This window comes from Sorex fumeus, unplaced genomic scaffold (genome assembly GCF_029834395.1).
Source record: "Sorex fumeus unplaced genomic scaffold, SorFum_2.1 ptg000122l, whole genome shotgun sequence".
NCBI classification, from domain to species: Eukaryota; Metazoa; Chordata; class Mammalia; order Eulipotyphla; family Soricidae; genus Sorex; species Sorex fumeus.
Genome location: NW_026606179.1, coordinates 35,718,758 through 35,744,229, shown reverse-complemented (window position 1 = coordinate 35,744,229; position 25,472 = coordinate 35,718,758). Strand labels below are relative to the sequence as shown.

Sequence of the window (25,472 nt, the reverse complement as noted above, 5' to 3'; positions counted from 1 at the left end):
TATGTTTATCAAAAAACAACCCCCTAATGCTACTAACATTAGCAGTGGATTAGGAAAGATTAAGAGCAAGGGAAATGTAATTACAGATTTTCAAAACGGACCTAAGAGGTTAGGTATATTTGAGTTGTTCGTTTTTTTTTTTGGGGGGGCTGAGATAAAAACTGTGGAGGGGTCGGGATATAATACAGTGGATACAGCACTTGCCTTGCACACCACGCCCCTGCATTCAACCATGGGCAAGCATATGGTCCTCTGAGTGCGCCAGGATCCCTGAGCATAGGGCTAGGAGTAAGCCCTGAGCACTGCTGGGTGTGGCCCAAAGCCCTCGCCCCATAATCGAGGTAAAAATGTGATGATACATGATACTGTGAATATAATTTCTGTGATACTATGAATGTAAAAATACATGATATTGAGGCTGGAGCCATAGTACAGCAGGTAAGGCGTTTGCCTTGCACGCGGCCAACCCGGGTTTAATTCCCAGTATCCCATATGATCCCCCAAGCATCGCCAGGAGTAATTCCTGAGTGCACGAGCCAGGAGTAACCCTTGTGCATCGCCGGGTGTGACCCAAAAAGAAAAAAAAAACAACAAAAAACCATGATACTGTGAGCTGTAATTTCTGCCTTCACACTTTATTTCAGGGGCTAGAGATGATAGTACAGTGGGTAGCACCCGGAGTGATTTCTGAGCACAGGCCAATGTGGCCCAAAACCAAATTAAAAAGAAAAAAAAATTGCCAAGTTGGGCCTGAGGAGACAGTTGATGACCAGCATGTATGGAAGCCTGAGCACAGCTGGCTCTAAGCCCCCACCCTTGCCCTTTCCACACTGGATGTGAGTCACATGAAAAAATTCCTCCAAAGTATACTTTCCTTCTAAAGATGAACAACTTATTCCATTTATAACTAAGATGGAAAAATATATACAATTCAATCAAAAGCATTATCATGTACAGAGGCTGACATCATGGGTAGTCAAAGAATATGTTTAATAAAAAATAATTAAACTTCCATTTGCTCTATAGAACATCATAGAAAGTAATTTAATAAATTACAAATGACTTTTTAAGACGTCTGCTGAACTACAGAAAGCAAATTCAGACTACACAAAACACAACTGGTAAATATTGCAAATGTCCAAAAGGAAAATTGGACTAAGACTTGAATCATGAAACCTGAAACAAGGGCTATAAATACAAGGCAATAACAGCTATAATTCTTTTAGTAACTACCAACACATACTTGGATATCCTTTCAACTGCAACTTTAGTATTATGTAATTCTACTGATTTTTTTCCTTATAACCCTTAACTTTACACAACCATATTTGCATGTTTTGTTTTTTTTTATAGCTGATACCTGGACAACTTTCCCTCAATCAATACTAAATAGAAGTGTCTTGAAACTCAAGAGAATGTCTAAAGTTAATATTACTCTTAATGCTTTGAAAAATGCAATTGCCTTATTACATAGAAAGAGAATCACTAAGATGTTAACCAAATTCATTTGACCATAATTAGGAAAATACTTTATCTCATACATTTGATATAAATTAGATTTTAGTGACAACACTGAGGGATATTTTCCCCTTTTTCTTCTTGTTTTTTTTTTCTTTTTTTTCTTTTTTTTAAATTTGGGGAAGGAAAGGAATTAAGATCATGAGGGTAGAACCGGAGGGAGGGAAGGAAAATATAGATGGTATTGAAATACTTCACTGGCAAACTAAGTTAACTGTGTTTGAAAAACTTTGGCTATTTCATAGGTGTTCTAGTTAAACAAAAGTGCAATACTGCAAAGGGAAGATACTAAATAGTAAATATATCATTTTCATGATGAAGAATTGCCACCCACTTCTGGGTGGGTATTAGAGTGACTATTGCTAAGACATTGCATAAAGGACTATCAATTCAAAGTACTAGTTTGGGAAATTACAAAAATCAATACAATCCCAATGAAACTTTCATAATTTTGTAAATACATATAACACTGTCTCTCTAATAAGGAGTTAGTTATTTTTACATACAGAAACATAATTTATTGGTAAAGGTCTTAGAAAAATCCAATGTAATTGCTTAATTCATGACAAAGTAACAGTTTTATCAAAACATACTGAAAGTTATTTTTCCCCCTGTGGAGAGAAGTGGGGTATATTTACCCCCTCTTGATCCCCTCACTAACTCACCACTGGCTTCTTAAAGTACCAGTGAAATGTTAACACTTATCTCTCCTTTGGATGTAAATGATATTTGACATCAAATTCATTTGTTTTAAATATATATGAAGATGAACGTGGACCTCTACCTTGTCAGAATAATAGCAGCTTTAGCAGGAGAAATCATATCACAAATCAAATATCAAACAAATTTTACACGGTAAAAGGTTCTAAGAAATTGATCAGAAGCTCTGGACTTCATTTTTGCTGTTTACATGTATAACGTGTGTCCTTTTGATTATTCAAAGTGCATTTTCAAAATGGGTGACTCAGCATGTTTAATATATACTGACTCCCCAACACTGATTCCGGGCAACATTTAGTCTGCTTACACCTAGCAACTGAAAATGAATTTAGACTCTCTGCATATTGTTTAATCACTATTCTGTTAATTTTGGATTTATTTCCATGACATACAACACAAATAGAAATCTACACAAATAAAAAGCGAACAAACAATTTCTTTTACATGAAGTATGCTGTGTGTAAAGATCTTTTTCAGTGGCATTTCATGAGTCTGCCTTTTCTGAACCCTGGAAATAGACATTACTCATCGGAGACATAATTACTTCTAATAGGAGGCCAAACTTTTAAAAGTTAAAACTAAGTATGTCTAGAGGGTGCCAAAGTTACATGACACAGGATTATTTTATGACTTGATTTTACTGCTATCAGAGTTAGGCTCAGCAAAAAGCAAGTCATTATTTCTTGCCAGATTAACATGATAGATAGGATGTGTTTAAAAAACCCCTGAAAACAAGTATAGAATTAGAAATGAATGTAAACTTCCTAAACTAACTCAGCTGAGGTAACAGGTAGCCAAATTGGCTGATTGGGAAACTTATTTCTTCTTTAAAACACACTTGTACCTGAATTGGAAACATCAGCAGTGCATCACAACACTAGAGCATTTTCATGTAATTAAAGCAATGGATGGTGACGTAGATTCTACAGCTTTCATGACATTCATTAGCTGCCCAAATTATTGCTGAGTTTTGATCTGTAAATTATAGGTGTCAAGGAGGCTGTAAAACTATATTCAAATTAAATCAGTAATATGCATAAAGTATTCTGTGTTCACTGCAAATATATTAAATATACAACTCTTATTGAGCATAATTTTCATAAAATTAACCCCCAACAAAATTATAATGCCTTTTGTTGTAATTTTACACCTTTATGTATTTGATAGTACATACGAGTTCAGAAACTTATGAATCTTAAGAAATATTACATGCAAAACGTCTCTGAAAGCAGTTTGCACTTCTAAACAAATAACTGAAATGTTCGGTCAGTAAGTTATTGATGCACTCAACACTGGGTATTTACAATTAATAATTAAAGGAAAAAAAATCCAAAATCAGTTCATAATTTAAGTGCAGCCGGGGATTCAGTCTTCATTACTAGAATCTGAATCCTCAGATGATGATGATGTACTATCAGACCCAGATGAAGCATCGGCTTTCTCTGAACCCTCATCTGTGCTGTTCTCATTGAGAGGACTTGGTTCAGTTCCCCTTTTGTCTTCCTGATCTCTGACTCTGGAATCTTCTTCTTTTACTTCGACAGACTTGGAGGAGCCTATCTCATCGTTTTTGTTTTTCTGTACATCAAAAGTATTGGACTGGGACAAAGTTGGAATATGAAGATTAAGGCCTGGAGTGAGAAGCATCCCTGGATAAAGTATATTAGATAGTAACAGCGGGTTAAGAGCTAAGGGGTTGGCAGCCGCAGCTGTGTTTAATGCAGCAGTAGAGGATGTCGCAGGAGAACTTGACACAGAGTTTTCTCCCCCGTTCTCTGCATTTTGGCTCTCTGTCCTTTCTTTTTTGCCCTCTAGCTCCTTAGAGTCATTTCCCTTTTTGTCTTCCGTTCCAGACTCTGCAGGCTTTGTCAAGAGTCCTCCCATGCCCAGAAGATTTGGTAGTCCAGCCATTCCTGACAGCAGCATGGGGAACATTGCAGCAATGTTTTTAGCTTCTCCTCCAGAAGAAAGGCTGGCAGGCATTCCCATCAGCCCCGCGGTCACTTGCAGCGACTGCAAGTTTTGTAGGTTTTGTTGTAAGGCCTGAAGAGTTGGGAGATCCACACCTGGAAGTAAGCCATTGGCCAGCAAAGGACTGCTGGAAACGCTAGAGGCCGTTGCGGCCGCTGCTGCCGCTGCTGCCTTTGCAATTCCGCTCTTAGGCCGTCTCCCTCGCCTGCTTACCTCCTCTCTTACAACAGGACCAGTGAGAATACGTTCAAACATACTTTCTGGAAGAAATCCCTGGGGGGGGGGGGGGAATGTATTTGTTATTATAATAGTCATATTATTAAAATCATATATAAGTTATACAAATTTTCTGTTAAAAACGAGGAACTATTCATAATTGCATTGTAGCACTGTCCTCCCGTTGTTCATCGATTTGCTTGAGCGAGCACCAATAAAGTCTCCATTGTGAGACTTGTTGTTACTGTTTTTGGCATATCGAATGTGCCATGGGGAGCTTGCCAGGCTCTGCTGTGCGGGCAGGTTACTCTCGGTAGCTTGTTAGGCTCTCCGAGAGGGACGGAGGAATCCAACCTGGGTCAGCTGCATGCAAGGCAAACGCCCTACCCGCTGTGCTATTGCTCCAGCCCATTCATAATTACTATTATGAATATTCTATCCAGCACGGATGCAATCAACTGTGAAAGAGATAACACAATTTCATATTGGGGCGGAGCGACTGCACAGCGGGGAGAGTATTTGCTGTTTGTCTGGACAAGCCATGTGTGCCCCCAAATTAAAAAACCAAAACAATAAACCCAGTTAACAGTACCTTTAGTAGTAGGGCTGTAGCAATAGCACAGAGGCAGGGCGTTTGCCTTGCGCACAGCCAGCCTGGCCGAGCTGGGTTCGATTCCTCTGCCCCTCTTGGAGAGCCCAGCAAGCTACCGAGAGTATCTCACCTGCACGGCAAAGCCTGGCAAGCTCCCCGTGACATATTCAATATGCCAAACACAGTAACAAGTCTCACAATGGAGACGTTACTGGGCCCGCTCGAGCAAATCGATGAACAACAGGACAGTGCTACAGTATAGTTTATTAACCTAACACAATCAACATATTGTCATCGATATAAAGGTAAAGGTAAAGATAAAGGCCCTCCCGTTGATCGTCGATTTGCTCGAGCGGGCCCAGTAACGTCTCCATTGGAGACTTTGTTGTTACTGTGTCTGGCATATCGAATACTCTCGGTAGCTTGCCGGGCTCTCCGAGAGGGGCAGAGGAATCGAACTCGGGTCGGCCATGTTGGCCGCTTGTAAGGCGAACGCCCTACCCGCTGTGCTATCGCTCCAGCCCAATTTTACATTCTCCTCCTCCCCCGAAATGAAGCCTTCAAAACCCCAAACCAGGGTCAGAGAGGTCAAACAGCCCATGATGTGTATGCCTGGCTTATGCGGGGGCCCTGGGTTCAATCCTGGCATGTGTGGTCTCTCTAGCACTGCACAGCTGACGAGAGCCCCATCTGCTAAAACCCAAAACCAGTTTTTTTGTTTTTGACAAATGTGTATCTACTTTACAATACATCTTCATTCAGATAACCACATTGCAGGGGCTGGACAGTCACATGTGCGTGATGGTCTACAGGAATATCAACCAGTATAGGTGAGTCTGAAGGATTCTCATGGGACTAGTTTTAAAATTTCATGACGATCATCTTATTCTTTTAAAAAAACCTATTAGGGTGTGCTGTGATGTGGCTGTGGGGCAGTGCCTACCCTGTAGGCATGAAATCTGGGTTTAATTGCCAGCACCATAAAAAACAAGTGAACAAACAAACAAAAAAGGACTAGAGTTCAGTGAGGAAAACATGAGCGCAAAGAGAATTAAAAAAAAAATTTCATAACCTCACTATTTAGAGATAATAATTGCTAATATTTCAGGATATTTTCTTCCATTTTCTCCTTGCACACAGATAGATACAATTCTCCCCATCTTTCTTTCTAAAATAATAAAAAACCCAACCATGCTGAATATAGTTTTGTAGTCTCCTTCCACTTAGACACTTAACCTGGTTTGGCCTCATGCAAGGCAAACCCCCTACCCACAGTACTATCACTCAACCCTCCCAGATGTTCTTTTAAGATATAATCTTGAAATAGATGCATAATTATCCAATATGGTTGGACATATTAGACTATTAGTATACTAAAAATTTTTACTACACTAAATATCTTTATACATATGTTTCTTCCCTCACAACGTTGATTCTTTGTGGCAGGTTAAGTAAAACTGCATATATTGATTCTGCAACCTAACTCAATAAACTTCTGCAAAATATGTAACATGCAAAGAAGAAAACACGGGCTGAAAGCATCACAAATTCATGAAGCTTTTTCTTTTTTGCAGTGCCAGGGATCAAAAAGAAGTACTCTCTGTTAAGGACAACTGTTCAGTAGAAGCACACTCTCCCACTGTGCTTTATCTCTGGCCCTATTTTTTTTTTGGACCATCCCTGGCACAGTGAGGGGCTACCTACTAGCGCAGTGCTTAGGAGCTTGTGGGATAGTGAGGATCAAACCCAGGCCTCCCTCCGGCAGAGCATGTGCTTGTGGCCTTTATCTTTCTGACCTTAACCTTTTTTTCTGGGGGAACTAAAAGTTTAAGAGTCAATTAAAAGCGCTTAATTTCTCAATGATATCTGAGTTAGCACTTAGGAATACTCACAGATTGCTTAACAACATCGCCCCACTCTGGAGCCACTCCATATTCTGAATTTTCTTTCAGGAATCTACATAGATCTTTCAAAGGGGGAGCAAATGCACCTCCAACCTATAAATGAAAAATAGACGGTTAGGTATCTGAAAACTATGAAACATGGACACACTTTTAAATTTTTATTCTGTGCTGTAGTTTCTTTCCTTAAAGCATATGTTACCTGAGCTCCTGTTGACAGTCTCTTTTATGTTGAACAGAATTATCATAATCCATCAGGAATATTAATATATGACATAAACACGCGGTAATGTAAAGCTTAACTGTTTTATAGAGTAACTAGAAATAATTACTATTTACTATGCATTTTACTAGGTTTAACAGGCAATACAGCCTAATTCAAGAATAGATGTTTTGGAGGCACACTTGAGTTATGTTAATATCAACAACGATTTTTGAACCCCACTTTTCTGATTTGTAAAAAATGGGCAACAGTAGTACTTTGTTTATAGGGTTTTATCATAAAATGAGGCGGTTCAAGTGCCTTAGCATAAGGTATAACATTAAGTACAAGTAGTTTTTGTTATCGCCAGGTTTTATGTTAAGGACTTCACTGATAAATTATTAGTTTTGTTTTTGATTTTTGGGGGCCACACCTGGCAGTAGGGCTTACTCCTGACTTTGGGATCAAGGATCACTTCGGGCAGTGCAGACCATATGGGGTGCCAGGGATAGAACCTGGGTCGAAAGTGTGCAAAGCAAACACCCCATCCACTGTACTATCTCTCCAGCCCCAAGGACTTTAATTACATAATTTATTTTAATTCTCACTGTATCCTTTTGAGGCAGTATTACCTTTTTCTTTTTATATATATATTTTTGACCACACAGTGGTCAGTGCTCAGGGAGTACTCTGTGCTCTGTACTCAAGGATTACTCTTGGTGGGCTCCATGGGCCATATGGGGTACCTGGGATTGAACCTGGGTCAATTGCATGCAAGGCAAATGCCCTGCCTGCTGTACTATTGCTCTGGTCCCCAGGAAGTATTACATTTATCTCACAGTTAAAGGACTAAAAGCAGAGAAGTTTTGTAAAGTTCCTAAAGTGAATGTCAGGACTAGCTTTTAAACTAATAGCTCAAAGTCCAGTGCCTATTCTAAATAGTCTTATGGCACAGCCTGGAATGGCCAGGTGTCATTGGGTATGGTCCTGGTTGCCACAAATGCCATCAGGAATGATCCCACAACAGTGGCAACAAGCAACATGAAAATGGTTTTCTTCCAAATTCAATTATTTCCTCTGAGAAATCCAAATGCTTTTATGTATTTTTATACCAGCAGTGAGGCCATTTAACAAAGTAAAACAGAATTAGAAAACATAATTTACTGAGTTTACTTATAAGTAAAGGAACTCAGTAATCTGCTATTCTGAGATACTTTCTTCCTTTTTTTTTCTTTTGTGGGCTGAATCTTGTATCCAGGAGTCCTGAGGTTAATACCAAGTACCACTATGGTCCTCTGAGCACTGCTGGGAGTGACTCTTGAGCACCACTATGTGTGGCCTGAAAACCAAAACAAACAAACCCCCCCCCCAAAAAAAAAACCAAAACAAAAAAACCCAACAACCAAATCCCACAAGTAAAAAAGCCAGCAGCTAGGAAATATGGCTCAGCGGTATAGTTTATGCCTTGCACCCATGGGGGATCTTGGGTTCGAGCTCTAGTCCCATAAAACCCAAATCAAATTCACAGAAAATCAAAGACAACAAAAGCTATGGACTTACATAGATGGGTGTTCTCTGGTTTACTCGGTGAAGCATTAATGGCTAAATATCTAATCCAGAGCATGATAAAAATGACTTGGGAAATACGCAGAGCAAGAGTTACAAAAACCTCACTCACCATCCACCACCCATTAAAGCAAGAAGACGAGCACAACAGGGGACAGGTTTCCTAAAACTTTTTATGTCTCTTAGAAACTTATGCAATATTTTTATTTTCACAGAACATGACACTTGAGGCCTCAAGTTCATTTCTAGCACAGCCCCAAATGCTGCGAGGGACCCCAGGGGTGCCGTGGCTGTGTGATTCCTGGGTTCACAACAGAAAACAGAGACTTCTGGCGACTCCTGGAGGTCCTGGTATGACGTGCCCCCCACCCCCCCAGCACAAGACGTGTCTCTCACAATTAAAAAAATAGTAAGGGACAAGGGAAAAAAATGAATCAAGATATTTATGATTACTGAATGAAGACCTCTTTGGAGATCTAAAGTTTAAATTAAGGTCTAAAAATGTTAAAGACTAACATATATACAAATATACTTTAAAAATATGAAACATATACATATAAATAACATTTAAATACACACACATATAAAGACTAATGTATATATAAATACCTTTCTGGCATTTCTTCTGTTAATCAGTTGGACACGTTCTTCTCCTGTGAGACTGTTAACATCTAGTTTGTTGGGGTTTCTGCAACGGTGTCTTTTCTGTTTGGGTCTCCCTTCATGGAGCTGCACTCTCTAAAATATACAGACAAAGAAATAGCTTTAAAATCTTTATCTGTGCAAATAGTATGAAGGAGTTGTTCCAAGCAATTCAATCCTATAAAAGTAAAAACATAATCTTACTACAATCTTTATTTTTTAAATATTACAGACTTTTATCTTTAACATATAAAATATGTACTGTATGGAGACAAGACTATAGAAAACTGTACACTCAGGTTACATTTTAAATATTTAAAAATACATGACTCATGATCTTCTTTCCTTCAACAACTAATACATTTAAACCATATGATTATCAAGACCATCATAATGATCAGAAGTATTCTTCATAAAAACAATTGCAGTTTTTGGTTTTTGTTTATAGGTGATTCTTGGTATCTCCTTTCAGCACTAAGCATTATCTCCTTTCAGCACTCAGTTCTTGCCCAGAGTGATTAATTTCCCACTTTCCCCCTAGTAAGGAATAATGCTTTACCAAAGAAAGGATATGAAATGAGCACAACACAGTTCTTTCCTTAAATACTACCAAAGACAACAGCTTCCCAAAAATGTTACCTGAAGAATTACCTATAATGCTGGAGTAGTTTCTATACATTGTACATTCCTTTTTTTTCCTGATAAATTTCACCAGATACATCAGATAATCTGTGTTGTGAGACAATCTATAGCTGTGCCAGTTTTGCTAATGGCTCTTATTTCCTCTTCATTTAATAATCCTTATATACTCTTTACGGTTATTAAATTATTTTACTTAGATTTTTTTGGGGGGGAGGAGGGAAGGAGGTGTCCTCCCAGGCAGTGCTCAAGACACCTTGATGAACTCAACCAAGCAGGCAGGCCCTTCAATGCCAGGACACAAGGATGCCCAGGACCACCAGGGCAACAGCCTATGGGGCTCAGGTGGGGAATACCATGTGGTGCTGAGGTTTGAACTTTTCTGTCCAGCATCCATGCACCCCTGACCGCTGAGCTACCTCACTCGCCACATAAAACACTGTTTAACAAATGGAAAAGGCTCAGCGGGGTCAACTTCTTTGAGGTCATCGAGCTGGCAAGGGGCAGTAAAAATTCCTTCCACTAAATCATGCTGCATACCTCTACAACTGTTAACATGATGTTTGTAGCCATTCCTAACTAAACAGAACAATCTAACAGATTAAAGCTCAAACTCTCCAGTCCCATCACAGCCTGATCCCAATTTACTTTTAGTGTTGTCCCATTCATCTCTCTACATAATTCTGGCATATCAAACTACTCACTGCTTTATGAATATGCCTTACTATTCTACTCCCACTTGTGTCTTCACACTTATTCTAAAATGCTGAACTTAGTGAGTTCTTTTTATACCTTGAATATTAAGGGCAGATAGCTTCTCCCATTTGTGTGTGTGTGTGTGTGTGTGTGTGTGTGTGTAATTTTAGCGAGAGTTCCTTTCTTTTTTTTTTAAGGCAAACAAGCAGATTTCCTTTATTTGTACTTAAATTTCTAAACCAACTGGCTGACAACTGCTATTAGTATTACAAAGGAGAAAAAAAAAGGGTCTTTCTAAAAATATAGGATTTATGAGGAAAACAAGAACAAAAGTGGCAGAGGTAATTTACAGTGTGAGAACATGAGCCAACCTCTATCCTATTCCTGAGGGGAGAGTCTAGAATACAGAGACCGAGCAAGAATTTCCCAGATTATCTATGGCAGAGAGATACTAGGTGGCGGCAAAGGTTCCCAAACCTCCCATCACCACCCTCCACATAGAGACAGGCTATCAAGGCAGAGACCCCAAAACCTAAATGACAACACCCCACCCCTGCATTAAATAACACAGCCACCTCCCTCACAATCCACCTGTTTTTAAGAATGTCCTGATGGCACGTTTGTGGAGAAATTGGGGAATACACCCACCATTTGCTGAGTACTGAAATAATTCATGGTCTGCTTGATGAGATTGAGTCTTCCCTGTGGTTTCCAAGATGCTCTCCAAATTGCCAGCAGGGAATTCTGCGGGAAAGGCAACAGGGCCTGCTGCTGGCGGTCCTCAGCATAGCTGGGGGGACTGACTACTGTAGCCCTGCACGTTCCACGCCTGACCACTCCAGGCTTGACAGGCCCATGCCAGGCTGTTCCAGGGCTGGCTGCCCCACACTGGGAGGTTCTCGGGGGTGTTCATCAGGCATCCCTGGTTGCAGCAAAGGCTGGCGGGGTACTCTGTCATCATCTGAGCAGGGTCATCATTGTTCTTGGGTCAGCTGTTTTTCTTTTTCTTTTTTTGTTTTTGGGGTCACACCCAGTGATGCTCAGGGGTTACTCCTGGCTCTGCACTCAGGAATTATTCCTGGTGGTGCTTGGGGGACCATATGGGATGCCGGGGATTGAACCTGGGTCAGCCGCGTGCAAGGTAAACGCCTTACCCACTGTACTATTGCTCTGGCCCCATGGGTCAGTTGTTTTTCTGCCACCTCTTGTATTTCATTCTCTGGTTCTGGAATAGGTCTTCACTTGTTTGTAACTCAGGTTGAGGTTGTGGGAAAGCTCTTGCCTCTGCTGGAGGTGCAGGTATTTCTGTCCCTGCGAGAACATTGTTCTGCTCTTCAGCTTTTTGCCGGGGTCCTTGGGGTCTTCCTTCTTGACCGGACTCTCTTCTGAATTGGGGAGTACTTCTACTTTCGGACTGGTGGAAAAATCAGGACTGTCCTGAACAGGCAGATCCTCGGAGGAAGAGGAGAGACTATCTCCAGGGAGGTGTCTCAGCAGAGGGCACCAGTGATGCTTCCTTTCCTTCGGCAGAGGTCACTGGCAATGCTTTGCCCTTTCCTTCCACCTCATGAGTGTGGAGCTTTGGCAAAGAGTCTCTACAATCAGATTCTTCTGAGCAAGGCTGATCTGGGGGACACTGCAGATCTGAGCTCATGTTGTTGAAAAAAGTGGGGGCAAGGCAAAAATACTAGTAATAAAAACTCAAAGAGCTGGATTTTAAGAAAAACCCAGATCTTCAGGGGTCAAAGGATTTTTTCCCCTTTATTTAACAAAAGGCAAAACTAAGAAGACCAACCAACAATGTCAGATAGAATGAAAAGGTGAGAGTTTCTTTTGCTCAATAGAAACTTTTTAATTTTGACGTGGTCCTATTTTTTATTTTTGTTTCTGTTACCTTTGGCAATGGAATAATATAGACAAATGGTAAAATAAGGAAATAAAATCAGGGACAGCTACACTTGTATCAGACCAAATAGTATTCAAGCTAAAGAAAGCAACGAGATAGGATGAACATTTAAAGGTGAAGGGATCAATAGGGCAAGTGGATGCAACTCTTATCATAGGATAAATGCAGGAGGCATATATGAGGAGGCAGCAAAGCTTATAAAGCTACTGCTAACAATCACTGCACACTGATGAACACACAATGCAGTGAGAGACTGCACTCTCACCACTGAATGATCAACAAATCACAGTATCTTAACAATACCGAAACAAGACCTCCAAAATGAGGACATGAAAGAACCGGGACTGATCGACATACACAGGGTTCCCCATCCACAAAAATCTGACTATCTACTTGTTATCAGTGCACATAGAACATTCTTCAGGGTACAATTTAAATATCCATTCTAAGAGGTATGTCTGATACCCATTCAGTGACAAAAATAGTAATCATAACAAGTGCCTTCTCCTACCATAATGCCTGGAAAGTAGGAATGGAATTAGGCATTAAAAAAAAAAAAGATGGGGGAAACTCTAATATTTTGAAACCGATCAACATACTGACTGCTAAATAACAACTGGCTTAAAGATGAAATAAAAGAAACAAAAAGATTATGCTCAACAAATGAAAATGATGAAATAAACTATCAGACACAACAAAAGCAGTACTAAAGGGTAAATTCTTATCAACAGAGGCTTACATCAGTTTAAAAAAAAAAGGCCCAAACCAATAACCCAATCTCACAACTACAGAAGAAAGAAAGATTTAACTTTGATAGAAAGTATCACTTCTGAGGCTGGAGTATTACTGGAGTGATAGTACACTATTTAGGGCACTTGCTTAGCATGTGGCTGACCTGAAATTAATCCCTGGCACCCCACATGGATTCCGAACCCTGCCAAGTTCTCAGGAGTAAGCTCTGAGAACTTTCAGGTGTGGCCCTCCATCCACCAAAATTACCATTAACGCCACAGGAAAAGTTTATGTTCTAGAAGCCAGAATATACTAGCTTATATCTGCATTTGAAAATTAGGCTTAGACTAATTTTGTGGTTCATAATACTGTAAATGACAGGGTTTCATGCTTCTGATGTGCTGCCACTACTCCCTTCTCCAGCATATTCACTTCCCTCTACTCTCCCAGGGTCCCATCCTGTCCACCCCGATACGCCCTGCCCTTGGTAAGCTTAGTTCTATAGATCAGTTCTAGTGTTTCGCTGCCTTTGGCCACAGAACACTATTCCCTCACTATGTTTCTTTATATCCCATAGATAAGAGATCACTCTGTGTATATACTTTCCTTCTGATTAGCTTCAATCAGCATGATACTCTCTAGATCTATCCTAGATGGCGGCAAATTGTATGATTTTATTCCATTGTGTACATATACTATTTCTTTCTTCAGTCATCTCCTCTTGGACACTTGGGGTATTTCCAGATTTGTGCTATTGTAAAAAAACGCTGCAATGAACACAGGAGAGGAAATGTCTTTTCAGAGCAGTTTTTGTGCCCTTGGGGTAGATGCTAAGAAATTTAAATAAAATTTAAAAAGAGGCAGCTGGGATGGGAGTGGGTGGGTGGGATGGGAGGGCCTGGATAAATAGCACATTGGCTTAGAGCACCTGCCTTGCAAGTCAATGGTCTGGTATGTAAGTACCTGCTCTGCTCACGGCACTATCTCACCCGCTCCTACAGCAGTCTTTTACCTTTTTTCCAACCATGGTCCTGTTTTATTCTTATCATCATCCTTTGTCTCCCTTGTCCTACTGGTTGGCCTCTAAGTTTCATGCCATGACCTCCCATTTAAATGATTGTTACTTGTGACCCCTTTGGAGTAGCCTGGGAGCTGTTGGGGCCATTTGCCTCCAGGCTGAGAAATGTTGGCATAGCAGATATGCCCTAACTCTTTTCCAGAATGAAGTCCACAGAAACATCAAGAAGACCAACACAGAATTTTATATGTCAACGATGGAAAAATATTTCAAAACAAAATAATGGATTTCTATGAGTAAAAAAGATGCATGTCATGAGATAATGAATAAGGATCAGAGAGACAGCCAAGTGGATAAGGGGCTTGCTTTGCATGTGGCTGAGACGGGTTTAATTCCTGGCACCCAATATGGTCCCCGAGACCTCCAGGAGCAATCCCTGAGCACCGCTGCATGTTGCCCCACAAACAACCTGGCCCCTTGCCCCTCCCTCCCCCCAAAAATGCCAAAGCAAAAGAAATAACAAACATTTCAGAGCATGATGAAAAGGTAAATGAAATGTAGTAATTTTCCTTCGGGGATTGTGGTGAGGGGGGTGTTGTTTTGAGCCATATCAGGCAGTATTCAGCACTTACTCTTGGTTGTGTTCAGGGTTCACTCCTGGAGGTGCTTGGGGGCCCATATGTAATGTGACGGAACAAACTGAGGCTGAGTGTTAAGTGTTTTAACTGCTGTAATTTCTCTCTAGCCCTAATTCTCATTTCTAATAAAGTTCACTGTCTATGTAAAAAGACATAGAAATTGCGTCCTATAATATGAAGAAGAGTAGTAGTTAAAGTAGTAGTTTGGACAGGAATTTAAGATTTCAGGAGCCAGAGCGATAGCACAGGGAGCTTGCTCTGCGTGTGGCCAGCGAGGAGTGACCTCTGAGCACAGAGTCAAGAGTGAGTACAGAGCACCACATGGTCTGGCCCCAATAACCCCCTCCCACAACACACAGAATTTAAACAATGTGGCCTTAGATTATTTAACTAAAAGAAAAAAATCAATGTTTCAGTTTCTTTGTAAAATGTTAAGTATGAAATGCAAAATGATAAAATGTTAAGTATTAAAAACAGTAACGTATTTTTAAAAAGCTATGTCTAATCTAGGCAAACAGGAAAGTCTGTCAGTGTTTTTCTATGATTATTACAACTATTGTAAAGGAGTGGAAATGAGGGGAAGGAATGAGTATGTTATATCTTTACAGCCTTCACTGGTTCTAGCACTCTGTATACTGAAGATTTTTATTAAAATTTACCGAATGAAGAATGAGAAAATGGAATATGACTCCTGCATCCTGTGAAAAACTGTAATGATTTTTTTCTGCTAATTTTTCTAGATCTTGGGCAGAACACATATTCAGCTTATGTGAGTGAGAATTTATGTCGCATCATTATAGGTTTGATGAATCGCGTGAATGTCCTAATATTTATAAGGCATCACTTACAGGAATAAAAGCTCCTAAATCTTCCACATAACCTGGGTGCTCCTTAAGCCATTTTTCCAATTCTTTTCTCTTCGGTGCATCATCACCTGCAAGTCTTGTGCCATCTTTAAGATTAATAACTGGAACGGGACTTTCGGCATCAGGAATTCCTTGAGATTGAGTATAGGATAGTGCTGGATTGATCCCTGCAGATATCTGTGAGGTGGTTAAGCCCAAAGAAACCTGTATTAAAAAAAATATTTTTTTATTCCCATACTTTTTCATTTATGTTTTGATTCAATGAACTGTTAAAAATTCTGTTAAATCAAGTAATTTTTTTTCATGGATCTTGGCCAGTATTAGATTCTACTAAGATGTAATAATCTATAACCTTGCAGCATGCTTAACATTTTCTAATTATTGTTACTATTCAAACATCCACAAAGAGCAAATGTACATTTATTGGGACCGAATTTTTAGGATCAGTAGTTGCTGTTTATTTATTTATTTTTTGCCATACCCTGCTGTGCACAAGGGACCATGTGGTGTTGGGGGTTGAACCTGAACCCCTTGCAAAGCATGTTGGGGTATCTTCCAGTCCCCAAAGTTGTAAATTATTTTTTTCTAGGACACCCAAGCAGTATCAGAGGCCCAGGGGCTAATTCCTGGCAATAATGAGCTACTGGGTGGATGATTCAATGCCAGGCCAAGAAGATAAGAAGCTGCTTGGGCCCAGGAGTACGGGGGAGGAGTTACTGCACATCTGGTGATGCTTGTGATCATTTGGTGCTGAGAACTGAATTTGGGTCTTCATGCATACAAGGAATGTCTCTGGTCCCTGAGTTATCTGACCACAGGATCAGCAGTTTCTAAGCACCGAATTACTTACATGATTAGGCGGTTTATTTCTGTTAAAAAAGAGGATGTCAACACCTTCTACATTCTTCCTCCTTCCCCGTCGTTTTTTGACTATAGGCTGGTTGTCTAATATAACTCCATTGGCACCAAGGGTTGATTGAATGGAAGAACCTAATCAAATAAAAAAAAGCATAACAGTTCTTAAATTATATATGATATATATTAACACACACACACACACACACACACACACACACACAGCATCAGTTCTTATTTGCATACCACACTGCAAGCAATCCAGAAACACTGCTGCTTCTCACTTAAAAACTTGGAAAATTGTAATATAGGGCCTCTTTCACCTTGGTGTTTTGTTTCTGGGTTACACTCTGCATGTCTCTGTGGACCCTTATATGGTGCCAGAGATCAAACTTGGGTCAGCTGCATGCAAGGCAGGTACTTTAATTTTTTCTTTTAGAAATAAATGCTTAATCTACAATTAATGCAAATGACTGAAATTACAAGGAAAGATGTTGAGGAGAGATTATGAAAAAGAAACACAAGAAAAAGAGGAAGTGGTTAAGACTCCAAGTCAAGGAAAGAACTACTCAAATTCCTGATTTTTGTTTGTCCTGATGGAGCTGGTGGCTATCCATCATATCAGGCTTCACCAGGGCCTCTCTTGTGACTGGGTTTAAGTCTCCAGAGAAGGCCAGGGGACCCACACGTGCTATGCTATTGGTCCAGCCCTTTTCTACCTTTGACTTGTCTCCTGTTTCCCCCTTCCCTTGACTGATTGCTGTTGTAATGGACCACGTGTTACACACACCCATGCCCCACACCCCACATGGCTGTCACAGTCACACATTTAGCTGTGGTGATCACCCGAGACCTGCCAGGAACAAAAAGCAGAGCTGCCAGGACTGTTCAGCATGAGGCAAGCGTCCAGGCTGGACTTTCGGTCTCACTATGTCACCCTCTGGGATCTTGTCCGCTCTGCGCCCCTGTCATTCCCCAATATTCAGACATCTCTTACAACCCCCTTTAGAGAAAGAAGTATGACTTTCTCCTCACAGGTGCGAGAAAAAACTTTTCTCCTTGCTTTGAACCCATTAATCCCTACTTTGTTTCTAAAAAAAGCTTGTTTGACCTTTGCTTCTGTGTCAAAATACTAAATTAGATTTCACTCTGAATTATACACTAACTCAAACAAAAAAATGACCTTTGGATCTTTTTTTAACTCTCAAAACTTTTGAAACACTGATCTCAACTGCGTTCCTCTTTTTTTACATCTAATTTTTTAATTTCCCAGACTCCATTCCTGTAATAAATAAACGTACCCTTCAGGCAATGATTTTTTCTTTTAAAGATTACACTATTTACTTGACAAATTAAATAGAACTTTCTTCTTATTTCAGTTGGCACTCAATAAAAATACTGGTAAGAGTGTGAAACAGTTCCATGCCTTTAACATTTTCATATACATACTCATCAAATAACTATACATAAGGCAGTATGATGGTTTAAAGAAGAGTAAAACACAGTTCCTGTCTTCAAAGAGCATATAATCTTGAACTCTTTACTAAAGGAAATTGTTAGGCTGGAGAGATAGTACAATGGGTAAGGTGCTTGCTTTGCACAGGGCTAACCCAGTAATCCCTGGCACCCCTGATGCTTGTTTAAAATAGCACCTGGAAGTAAGAAACACATATTTTATCTTTCATGAAGAGCATTTTTGGTGAGGGAGGGCAGGTCATACCCAGCGGTGCTCAGAGCTTGGTGTGCCAGGGATAGAATGCAAGTTGGCCGCATGAGGAGCAAGCACCCTGACCACTGTCCTATCACTCCGGCTTTTAAGGAGAACTTTTAAAATAAGTCCTATGGATCCCTGAATTTTGCTTTGCCCGTTGGCTGGCTGTGTAACTAAATCAAAATTACTGATCGTTTTCATATTTTTAACTGCAAAGATACCTTAATTCACTCTAGGGAATAATCAAATTGCTTTTTCTTGGTTGGCTGCATTCAAGGCAAGTGCCTATCTCTCTGGCCCCTACCTTGGCTTCTAAATTTAAAAAAACAAAACCCAAAAACCCCAAACCACAAGAACCTAAAAAAACAAACGAAAAACTATCTTTACTTAATCATGAGATATTTATAAACATTGCTGACTTCATACTAGAATCCAAGGTGGAGAGAGAGGGAGGGGGCGAGAGCACAAGCAAGACAAAACACGAAACAAAAGGGAGCGTTCAACACCAACTCAGTTTTGCTATTTTGGAATGGGTGCTTTAATTTTGGAGAAACAGGGAGGAAGAGAGGGAAAAAAGGGAAAAGAAACTCTTGAACTTTAAATGTTTAAACTGACAAAACATTTTCCAAGCATTCAAACTCCCCAAATGAAATTACTATCTATTCTTTAAAAAAAGAATCTACTCTTAAAAAAAGAAGACGTGAAAGTGACAGGGGATATTTCACTCTAAGGTAACTGCTCCGAGCATCTTCACCTGATACTGGCACGGCCTTTGGGAAGTTGGAGAGGCTTGTCTCCGACGCGCTCTGCAGCTCCCGAAGCCGCGTGAGGTACTGCTGCTGGCCCGCAGCGCCGTCGGCACTGTCCAGCGGCCGTTTCTGAGCAAGCCCTTGCTTCTGAAAGGTCAGCTTCAGACCACCTTCCTGCGGGATGAACACCATTATTGAGAAAGACATGATTAAAAAATGAGAGTCTGGCTGCAGGATAGCTAGAGAAATTTTTTCCTTCGGGAAAAAGAAGTAAAATGCCCTGAAACTTGATTCATGTTCTCTTCTTGTTCAGAAATCAACTGAAGAAAACATTTTTGGGGGATAAGAACTATGGAAATTTATTTCTTAAATCTCTGGAAAATAAAGGCCCTACCTCTACTTTCCTGAGCTAAATAAAGTTATATATTTATTTTTAAAAAATATTACGAGTACACGTGATAATTTCAGCTTCAGACACAAATCTCCTACTCATATGACAGTTGGGAGGATGCAATCTATGCTTCAGTCACTGACTAACCAGTTTAGCTCAAAAGTAATACCGAAAAATAAAACGTAACTGGCATGCTGAATGTTTCAACAGAAGATGTACTGACATACCATTTATCTATTATTTAAAAGAACCCAAACAATTAGAAATTGTTTTAAGAAAGCGTCTTGATCAGCAGGACTGTTTTCAGAGGTCTAGGTAGAGAAATATTTAATGGTGATCCTCCTAGGAGACAGCTCAAGTTTAATAACCTGGATGTCAAAAAGAAAACAGTCCAAATACCAGAAAACAAGTATGTGAAGGAAGTAAGAGTTAGGAGCAGGCAGCCATTTGCAGGAAAAGCATGCTGCACACCGCAATCGCAATCAGGCCCTAGGGCAATAAAAATAAACATACGTCTTTGATTTTCACTGTAAACTCCTTTTCTCGTACATGCTTCTTCACCTTTGACATCTGTGCTGACTGGTCATGCTCTTCTTTGACACCGGCACCTGGAGGAGTGGGGACACTGGGCTCGCTGTAGTCTGTGGCTGCTCCGGGACTGTCCAGCAGTTTTGTGGTATAGAAAGAGGCCACTGAGTTGGCATCATAATTTCTTCGAGCCGAAGGCCACTTCCCTTTCAGAACTGTTTGACAAATGCTGTCCAACCGGTTGATCATCACCCGATCCTGGAAAAGCATGTAATGTCGAAGTAGCATTTTAATAACTAGGCTAGACTTCTGGGGATCAAAAGGCTCAGATCTGGGATTGATTTAATGCTGGTATAACTGAAGAGCATTTGGTATGCCTACATACCCTCAGATACTTAGAGGATCTTTAAAATAAAATTTTATTTTAAATTGAGGTACTGTGATTTATAAAGTTGTTCGTAGTACCATGATTTACAAAGTTACTCATGATCAAATTCCAGACACACAATTTCCCAACACCAATCCCATAACCATTATTAGGGATCACTTCTGGCTGAGGTCTGGGACCATATAGGGTGCCAGGGACCGAACCCAGGCCAGCCGTCTACAAGGCAAGCACCCTAATCGCTGTACTATGGTTTTGGATTCGACTGAATAAGAATTCTTTAAGAAGTTATGCAAGTACATATTCTCACTGATGAAATTAAGAAAAAAAAATGTACTGTGTAAAAAAATGTAAATGTAAAGATACTTTTCTGCAATTTTGTTTTGTGTTTTGGGCCACAAATGGCGGTGCTCAGGGTTTATACCTGGCATTGAGCTTAGGAATCATCCCTGGTAGTACTCAGGGGGCCATATGGGGTGCTGGGGATGAGACCCAGGTCAGTCACATGCAACACAAGCACCTTACCCACTATACTATCTTTCTAATTCCACGATAATTTTGTTTTTAAAAATATGGAAGTTATATTTAAAAAATTTGAGCTGGGGCCAGTAAGATAACTCAGGAAGAGCATCTTACATGCTCCCTCCCCACCTACCACCACCAGGCTCCCAGTGGTCCAAAGCACTGCCTATATAAAAAAATTAAGAAAGTTCGGAATAGAGAGAGAATTGAGGACCTCCCCCATTTCCCAATCTCACTTCTAAATGCTAAGTCTTCTGGTATCAATCTATTCTTACTTTGGAAGAACTATATTAATCTATATTAACGTTTACATGTACATGTACTTAAACTTTTTTTTTCCTTTCTACATTACAACTGGCTACAGAAATTTCTTGTTTTCTCTTTCTTTTCCACTGCCAGGGATCAAACCCAAGGCCTAACACATGCAAGGAAAATGCTCTACAATGAACTACATCCCCGGCCCTTAGTTTATAAAGAAGCACTTGTTTATTAGCTTTTATGCAAACATAATCCTTTATTCTAAATATTCTGAGGCTATATATTGAGAAATAAAGCACAGTTAGGTAGTCAATTTATTTCAGCAATAATGGATATTTTTGACGCTAATATCAAGATATCATCCTACATTTCACAGTGACTTGTTTTTCTACATAATGTTATTAAAATAAGTAAAATATGATTTTCTTTGTAAAAAGAGTGATATCATACGAAATGCAAAACTGATTTAATTGAGCAAAAAGTTATTCATTTACCTTTGGCCAATAAGAAGCTGCCAGCATGTATCCACCTTGTAAGATGTAAGCTGACTCTGGTGTCCCATTGTTCATCTGAAAACTGTCCTGGGTCTCATCCTGTGTTGTGCTCAGAGACGCGACACTTTCTTCATCATAAGCTTTCATATGAGGGGTACCTTCTGCTAAGAACAATGATAACAGTTTAAAGAAAGACTGAATAAAACAGTTCTACAAATTGTTTTAAAATTTTAAAGGTCAAATTTTAACAATTTTCAAATCTTTACAATTCACCTGGAATATAAAAAAAGTATCCATTATTAAAAAAACTGAGCTTAAAAGCCAAAATCATGGTATATTAAGGACTCTCAAGGATAAGAGCTAAGCAAACATTCCTCTCTGTATGACTATTTGACCGTCAGTTAATTCTTGAGTTTGTTTCCCTGAGAAATAAACTAACCGAGAGACTGCAATCTGAACAGGGAAGACCATCAGTACCTGATGGGGATTACTGGAATATAGTACAGCTTGATAAGGATGGCACTTATAACTGGGCATGACCTGTGTTTGTTCTGAAAGTGATGTCTCTGGGATAGATGCTGGCTGGCTTCTGCTGGTGTTGAGACACTTAAGTCAGGATGACTCCTGTTTTTATTTGATGTCAATTCTTTTCTTTGACTTAACCTTTTGGACGACCACAAGGATATCCATAACAGAGACCTACCTACCACTACTTTACTGACAAACTATATATACTTCCTGTCATTTGAGTAGGGATCTGTCAGGCAGAGCCTATGAGAATATGCAGATCTGACTTTTTAACTGAAGAGTCTTTGTGGCTGTTACAGAATCCAGACATCTGTTCACTGACAAAACTGTTCCATGAAAAAAACATAATTCTGAATATAAGGCAATCGCAAAGGAATAAGATTATGCAAAATCCCTATTTTCTAACTTGGAATACTGAACATGGACTGCGTACCATAATTGAAGTTTGCTATTCAACAGTGCTTCTCTAGGAAAATTTGTAGATATCTATTTTTAAACATGCTTAAGTATATGAATCTATTGTTTTCATTCTTTGCTTGCAATAGTGTCTGCAAAATAGCATATATACTTGAAGCATATACCTCGCTTTTGGACTTCCTCTTCTTCACTGTCACTTTCTTCTGATGAAGATGAAGATGATGAGGAGGAGGATGAAGATGAGGACGAGGATGAAGACGAAGCTGAAGAACAAGAGGAGGATGAAGAAGAACTAGAGCCTGACCGAGAGTGAGAACAAGAGGAGGACGAAGACGAAGATGACGATGATCTGGAAGAACAGGATGATCTCTCAGAATCGGAATCCGAATCCGAACTCGATTCTGATCCTCTTTTGTGGACTTGCTGCTTCTTAGACGCTGGGTTTGGAGTCAGGGGTTCTGTTCTGGCTGCCACCATGCGTCTGTCTGCATCGCCCTTTCCCCCAGATTTCTGGTCGCCAGTAGCCTGTGGTAAAACACCATTCTTTGGACTCACAGGCTCGGACTTTATTAATGTCCTGGTTTCCTCAGAAGACATAGATTCTTCTTCAGAAGACGGAGGCTCCTCTTTAAGGTTTTCACTCTTAACTTTCATGTCCTCTAGAATACCTTTAGCATCTAGGAGCCTAGGTAGAGAGGTAAGAGGAGAAGCAGAAAGTGCTACTTGATATTGCTGTAAAAGTGGGGTAGAAGTCCTTGAGTGAGCCATCTTACTTTGACTGTAGTTCCTCTGAGCTGCCATAAATGAGAGTTCAGGGTCTCGGAGAATGTGATAGTCTGTTCGGCTTACCCCATGCTTAGCAGCTCCAATGAGCAAGTCCCTGTCATGAGGGCCACATTCCCACCAAACTGGTAAATCTGGATTTGGATGGCAAAGCTTTAAGCGTTCAAACAACTGTGGATGTCTGAGGGCCTGTTCCCGTACTTTTCTTAGAAGTTCAATGCGATACAAAGTCCTAGACGCCCGTTCTTCTGTGATTGGCTGGATTAAAATATTCGGATCTACCATTTCTACATTGGAGCAAGAACAAAAATATTAACCTCAGAACTATTGTCACTACATATTTAAAATAAACAATGCAATTTCTGTAGTATACTTTTATGGAATATCAGCATATAATTTCTAGAATTTCTTTTTAATATTGCTAAACAAGGAGACATATATAAAAGGTTGAAAAAGTACTAAAAATTGGTATCATTTAACAATGGCTTTTTGGAAAATAAGTCATATCAGACTTTTTAATGTTCATATTGCAAAGAATTTACTTTTAAGAAATTCTCTACATCCAGTATCTTTACTAATTTGTATATTAAAGGATTAAAACTACTAAATATTATCCATAAACACAAGCCCATTCCTGATTGTACCAAGATAAATCAGCGAACTACAGTATACTCAGAAGGGACAGTGTCAAATACTGGTCAGAGCTTCTAGCTTGAGGCCATTATTTTATGAGGAGAGGAGAGATGCCGAAATGGGGAATAGGGAAAAGAGGGAAAAAGAACTGGAACTAATATAGGAGCCCCCTATAGGAGAGTCTAATTGCTAACTTCGGAACAAAATGAGAATCACAATAAGTGATAGCACTGGGTTCCAAGATGTAGAATAAAATAAACAACTGTAAGCTGAAACTGACAGGAATAACTGATTAAGTAGCTGAGAGAGGGAACAGCTTTTTCTTGTAGTACAATTCTATAGTAAAAACTGTTGTGGTCAATGGGTAAAAAAGTTTTAGAACAAAAAGGGTATCTCAAGATAACTGTTAACTGCAGGAAAGGGTAACTTTATACTGAAGAAAGAGAGCTTCAAACTACTTAAACCATGCAATAAAAAGGCAACATTGACAGTAAAGACACACTGACACAATAAACACCAAGATATTATGCTTAAGAAAGACATCATTTCTACAGTACTCCTGTAAAAATGTATAACCTCAATCAGTCATGGGAAATGCAAACTATGGACAAGTTTGAGATTCATGGCAACATAACTGATCATTAGTTTCAAGGTTATCTTTCACGACAAGAAAAACTTAAGGAGCACTCACAGTCTGTTAACAGGAGACTAAGGAAAAAGAAAGCTAATACAATGTGGAATGCTGGAAGAAAAAAGATCATCTGTGGAAAAACTGATTAAGACTGAAATAGTTAACAGTATCACACACATATTAATTTCCTGATCTGAAAATTATCCAATAATTTGGCTATGGAAAATTTTAACTTTAGGTGTGGTAGAGAAAGTTACACGGAAACTCCCTGTATTTTGCAACTTTTCAAAAAGTATAAAAGTAGTTCAAAATAAAAACTTAAAAGAGAACAATAGGGGGCTGGAGTGATAGCACTGGCCGTGCACGTGGCCGAACAGGGTTCGATTCCCACATCCCATCTGGTCCCCTGAGCACCGCCAGGAGTAACCCTGTGCAACACTGGGTATGACCCAAAAAGAAAAAAAAAAAAAGAGCGAGAGAGAGCGAGAGAACAATAATTGGTAGGGTGCTTGCCTTTCCTGCAGCCAACCTGGGTTCGGCCCTGGCACTTCATATAGTCTCCTGAGCCCTGCTAGGAGTGATCCCTGAGCACAGTCTCCACACCACCAAAACGGGAAGCTTCCCAATTGAGAGTAATTAAACAACTGCAAATAATGAAAACTGTGGAGCTGGAGAGACAGTATAGTGGGTAGGGTGCTTGCCTTACATGTGGCTGAGCTGGGTTTAATCCCTGTCACCACATACAGTTCCCTGCACATGGCCAG

General features: G+C 39.8%; 1 protein-coding gene across 5 annotated transcripts in view; it reads right to left on the bottom strand.

Annotated features, from left to right (window-relative positions):
• Window positions 1-966: 966 nt before the first annotated feature.
• The window catches only part of CHD9 (chromodomain helicase DNA binding protein 9), a 199,385-nt gene continuing 174,879 nt past the window's right edge, over window positions 967-25,472 (bottom strand). For 4 of the 5 annotated variants that reach the window (XM_056136930.1, XM_056136929.1, XM_056136931.1 and 1 more), the window contains 9 exons: window positions 22,826-23,731; window positions 21,717-21,880; window positions 20,043-20,315; window positions 19,144-19,312; window positions 16,674-16,813; window positions 15,806-16,027; window positions 9,296-9,424; window positions 6,910-7,014; window positions 967-4,482 (listed from right to left, as the gene is read on the bottom strand). In XM_056136930.1, coding sequence (XP_055992905.1) covers window positions 3,604-4,482; window positions 6,910-7,014; window positions 9,296-9,424; window positions 15,806-16,027; window positions 16,674-16,813; window positions 19,144-19,312; window positions 20,043-20,315; window positions 21,717-21,880; window positions 22,826-23,731 — 2,987 coding nt within the window. In that variant the 3' untranslated portion in view covers window positions 967-3,603. The remainder of the gene's footprint in view (window positions 4,483-6,909; window positions 7,015-9,295; window positions 9,425-15,805; window positions 16,028-16,673; window positions 16,814-19,143; window positions 19,313-20,042; window positions 20,316-21,716; window positions 21,881-22,825; window positions 23,732-25,472) is intronic. The other variant, XM_056136932.1, reaches the window with a different exon arrangement.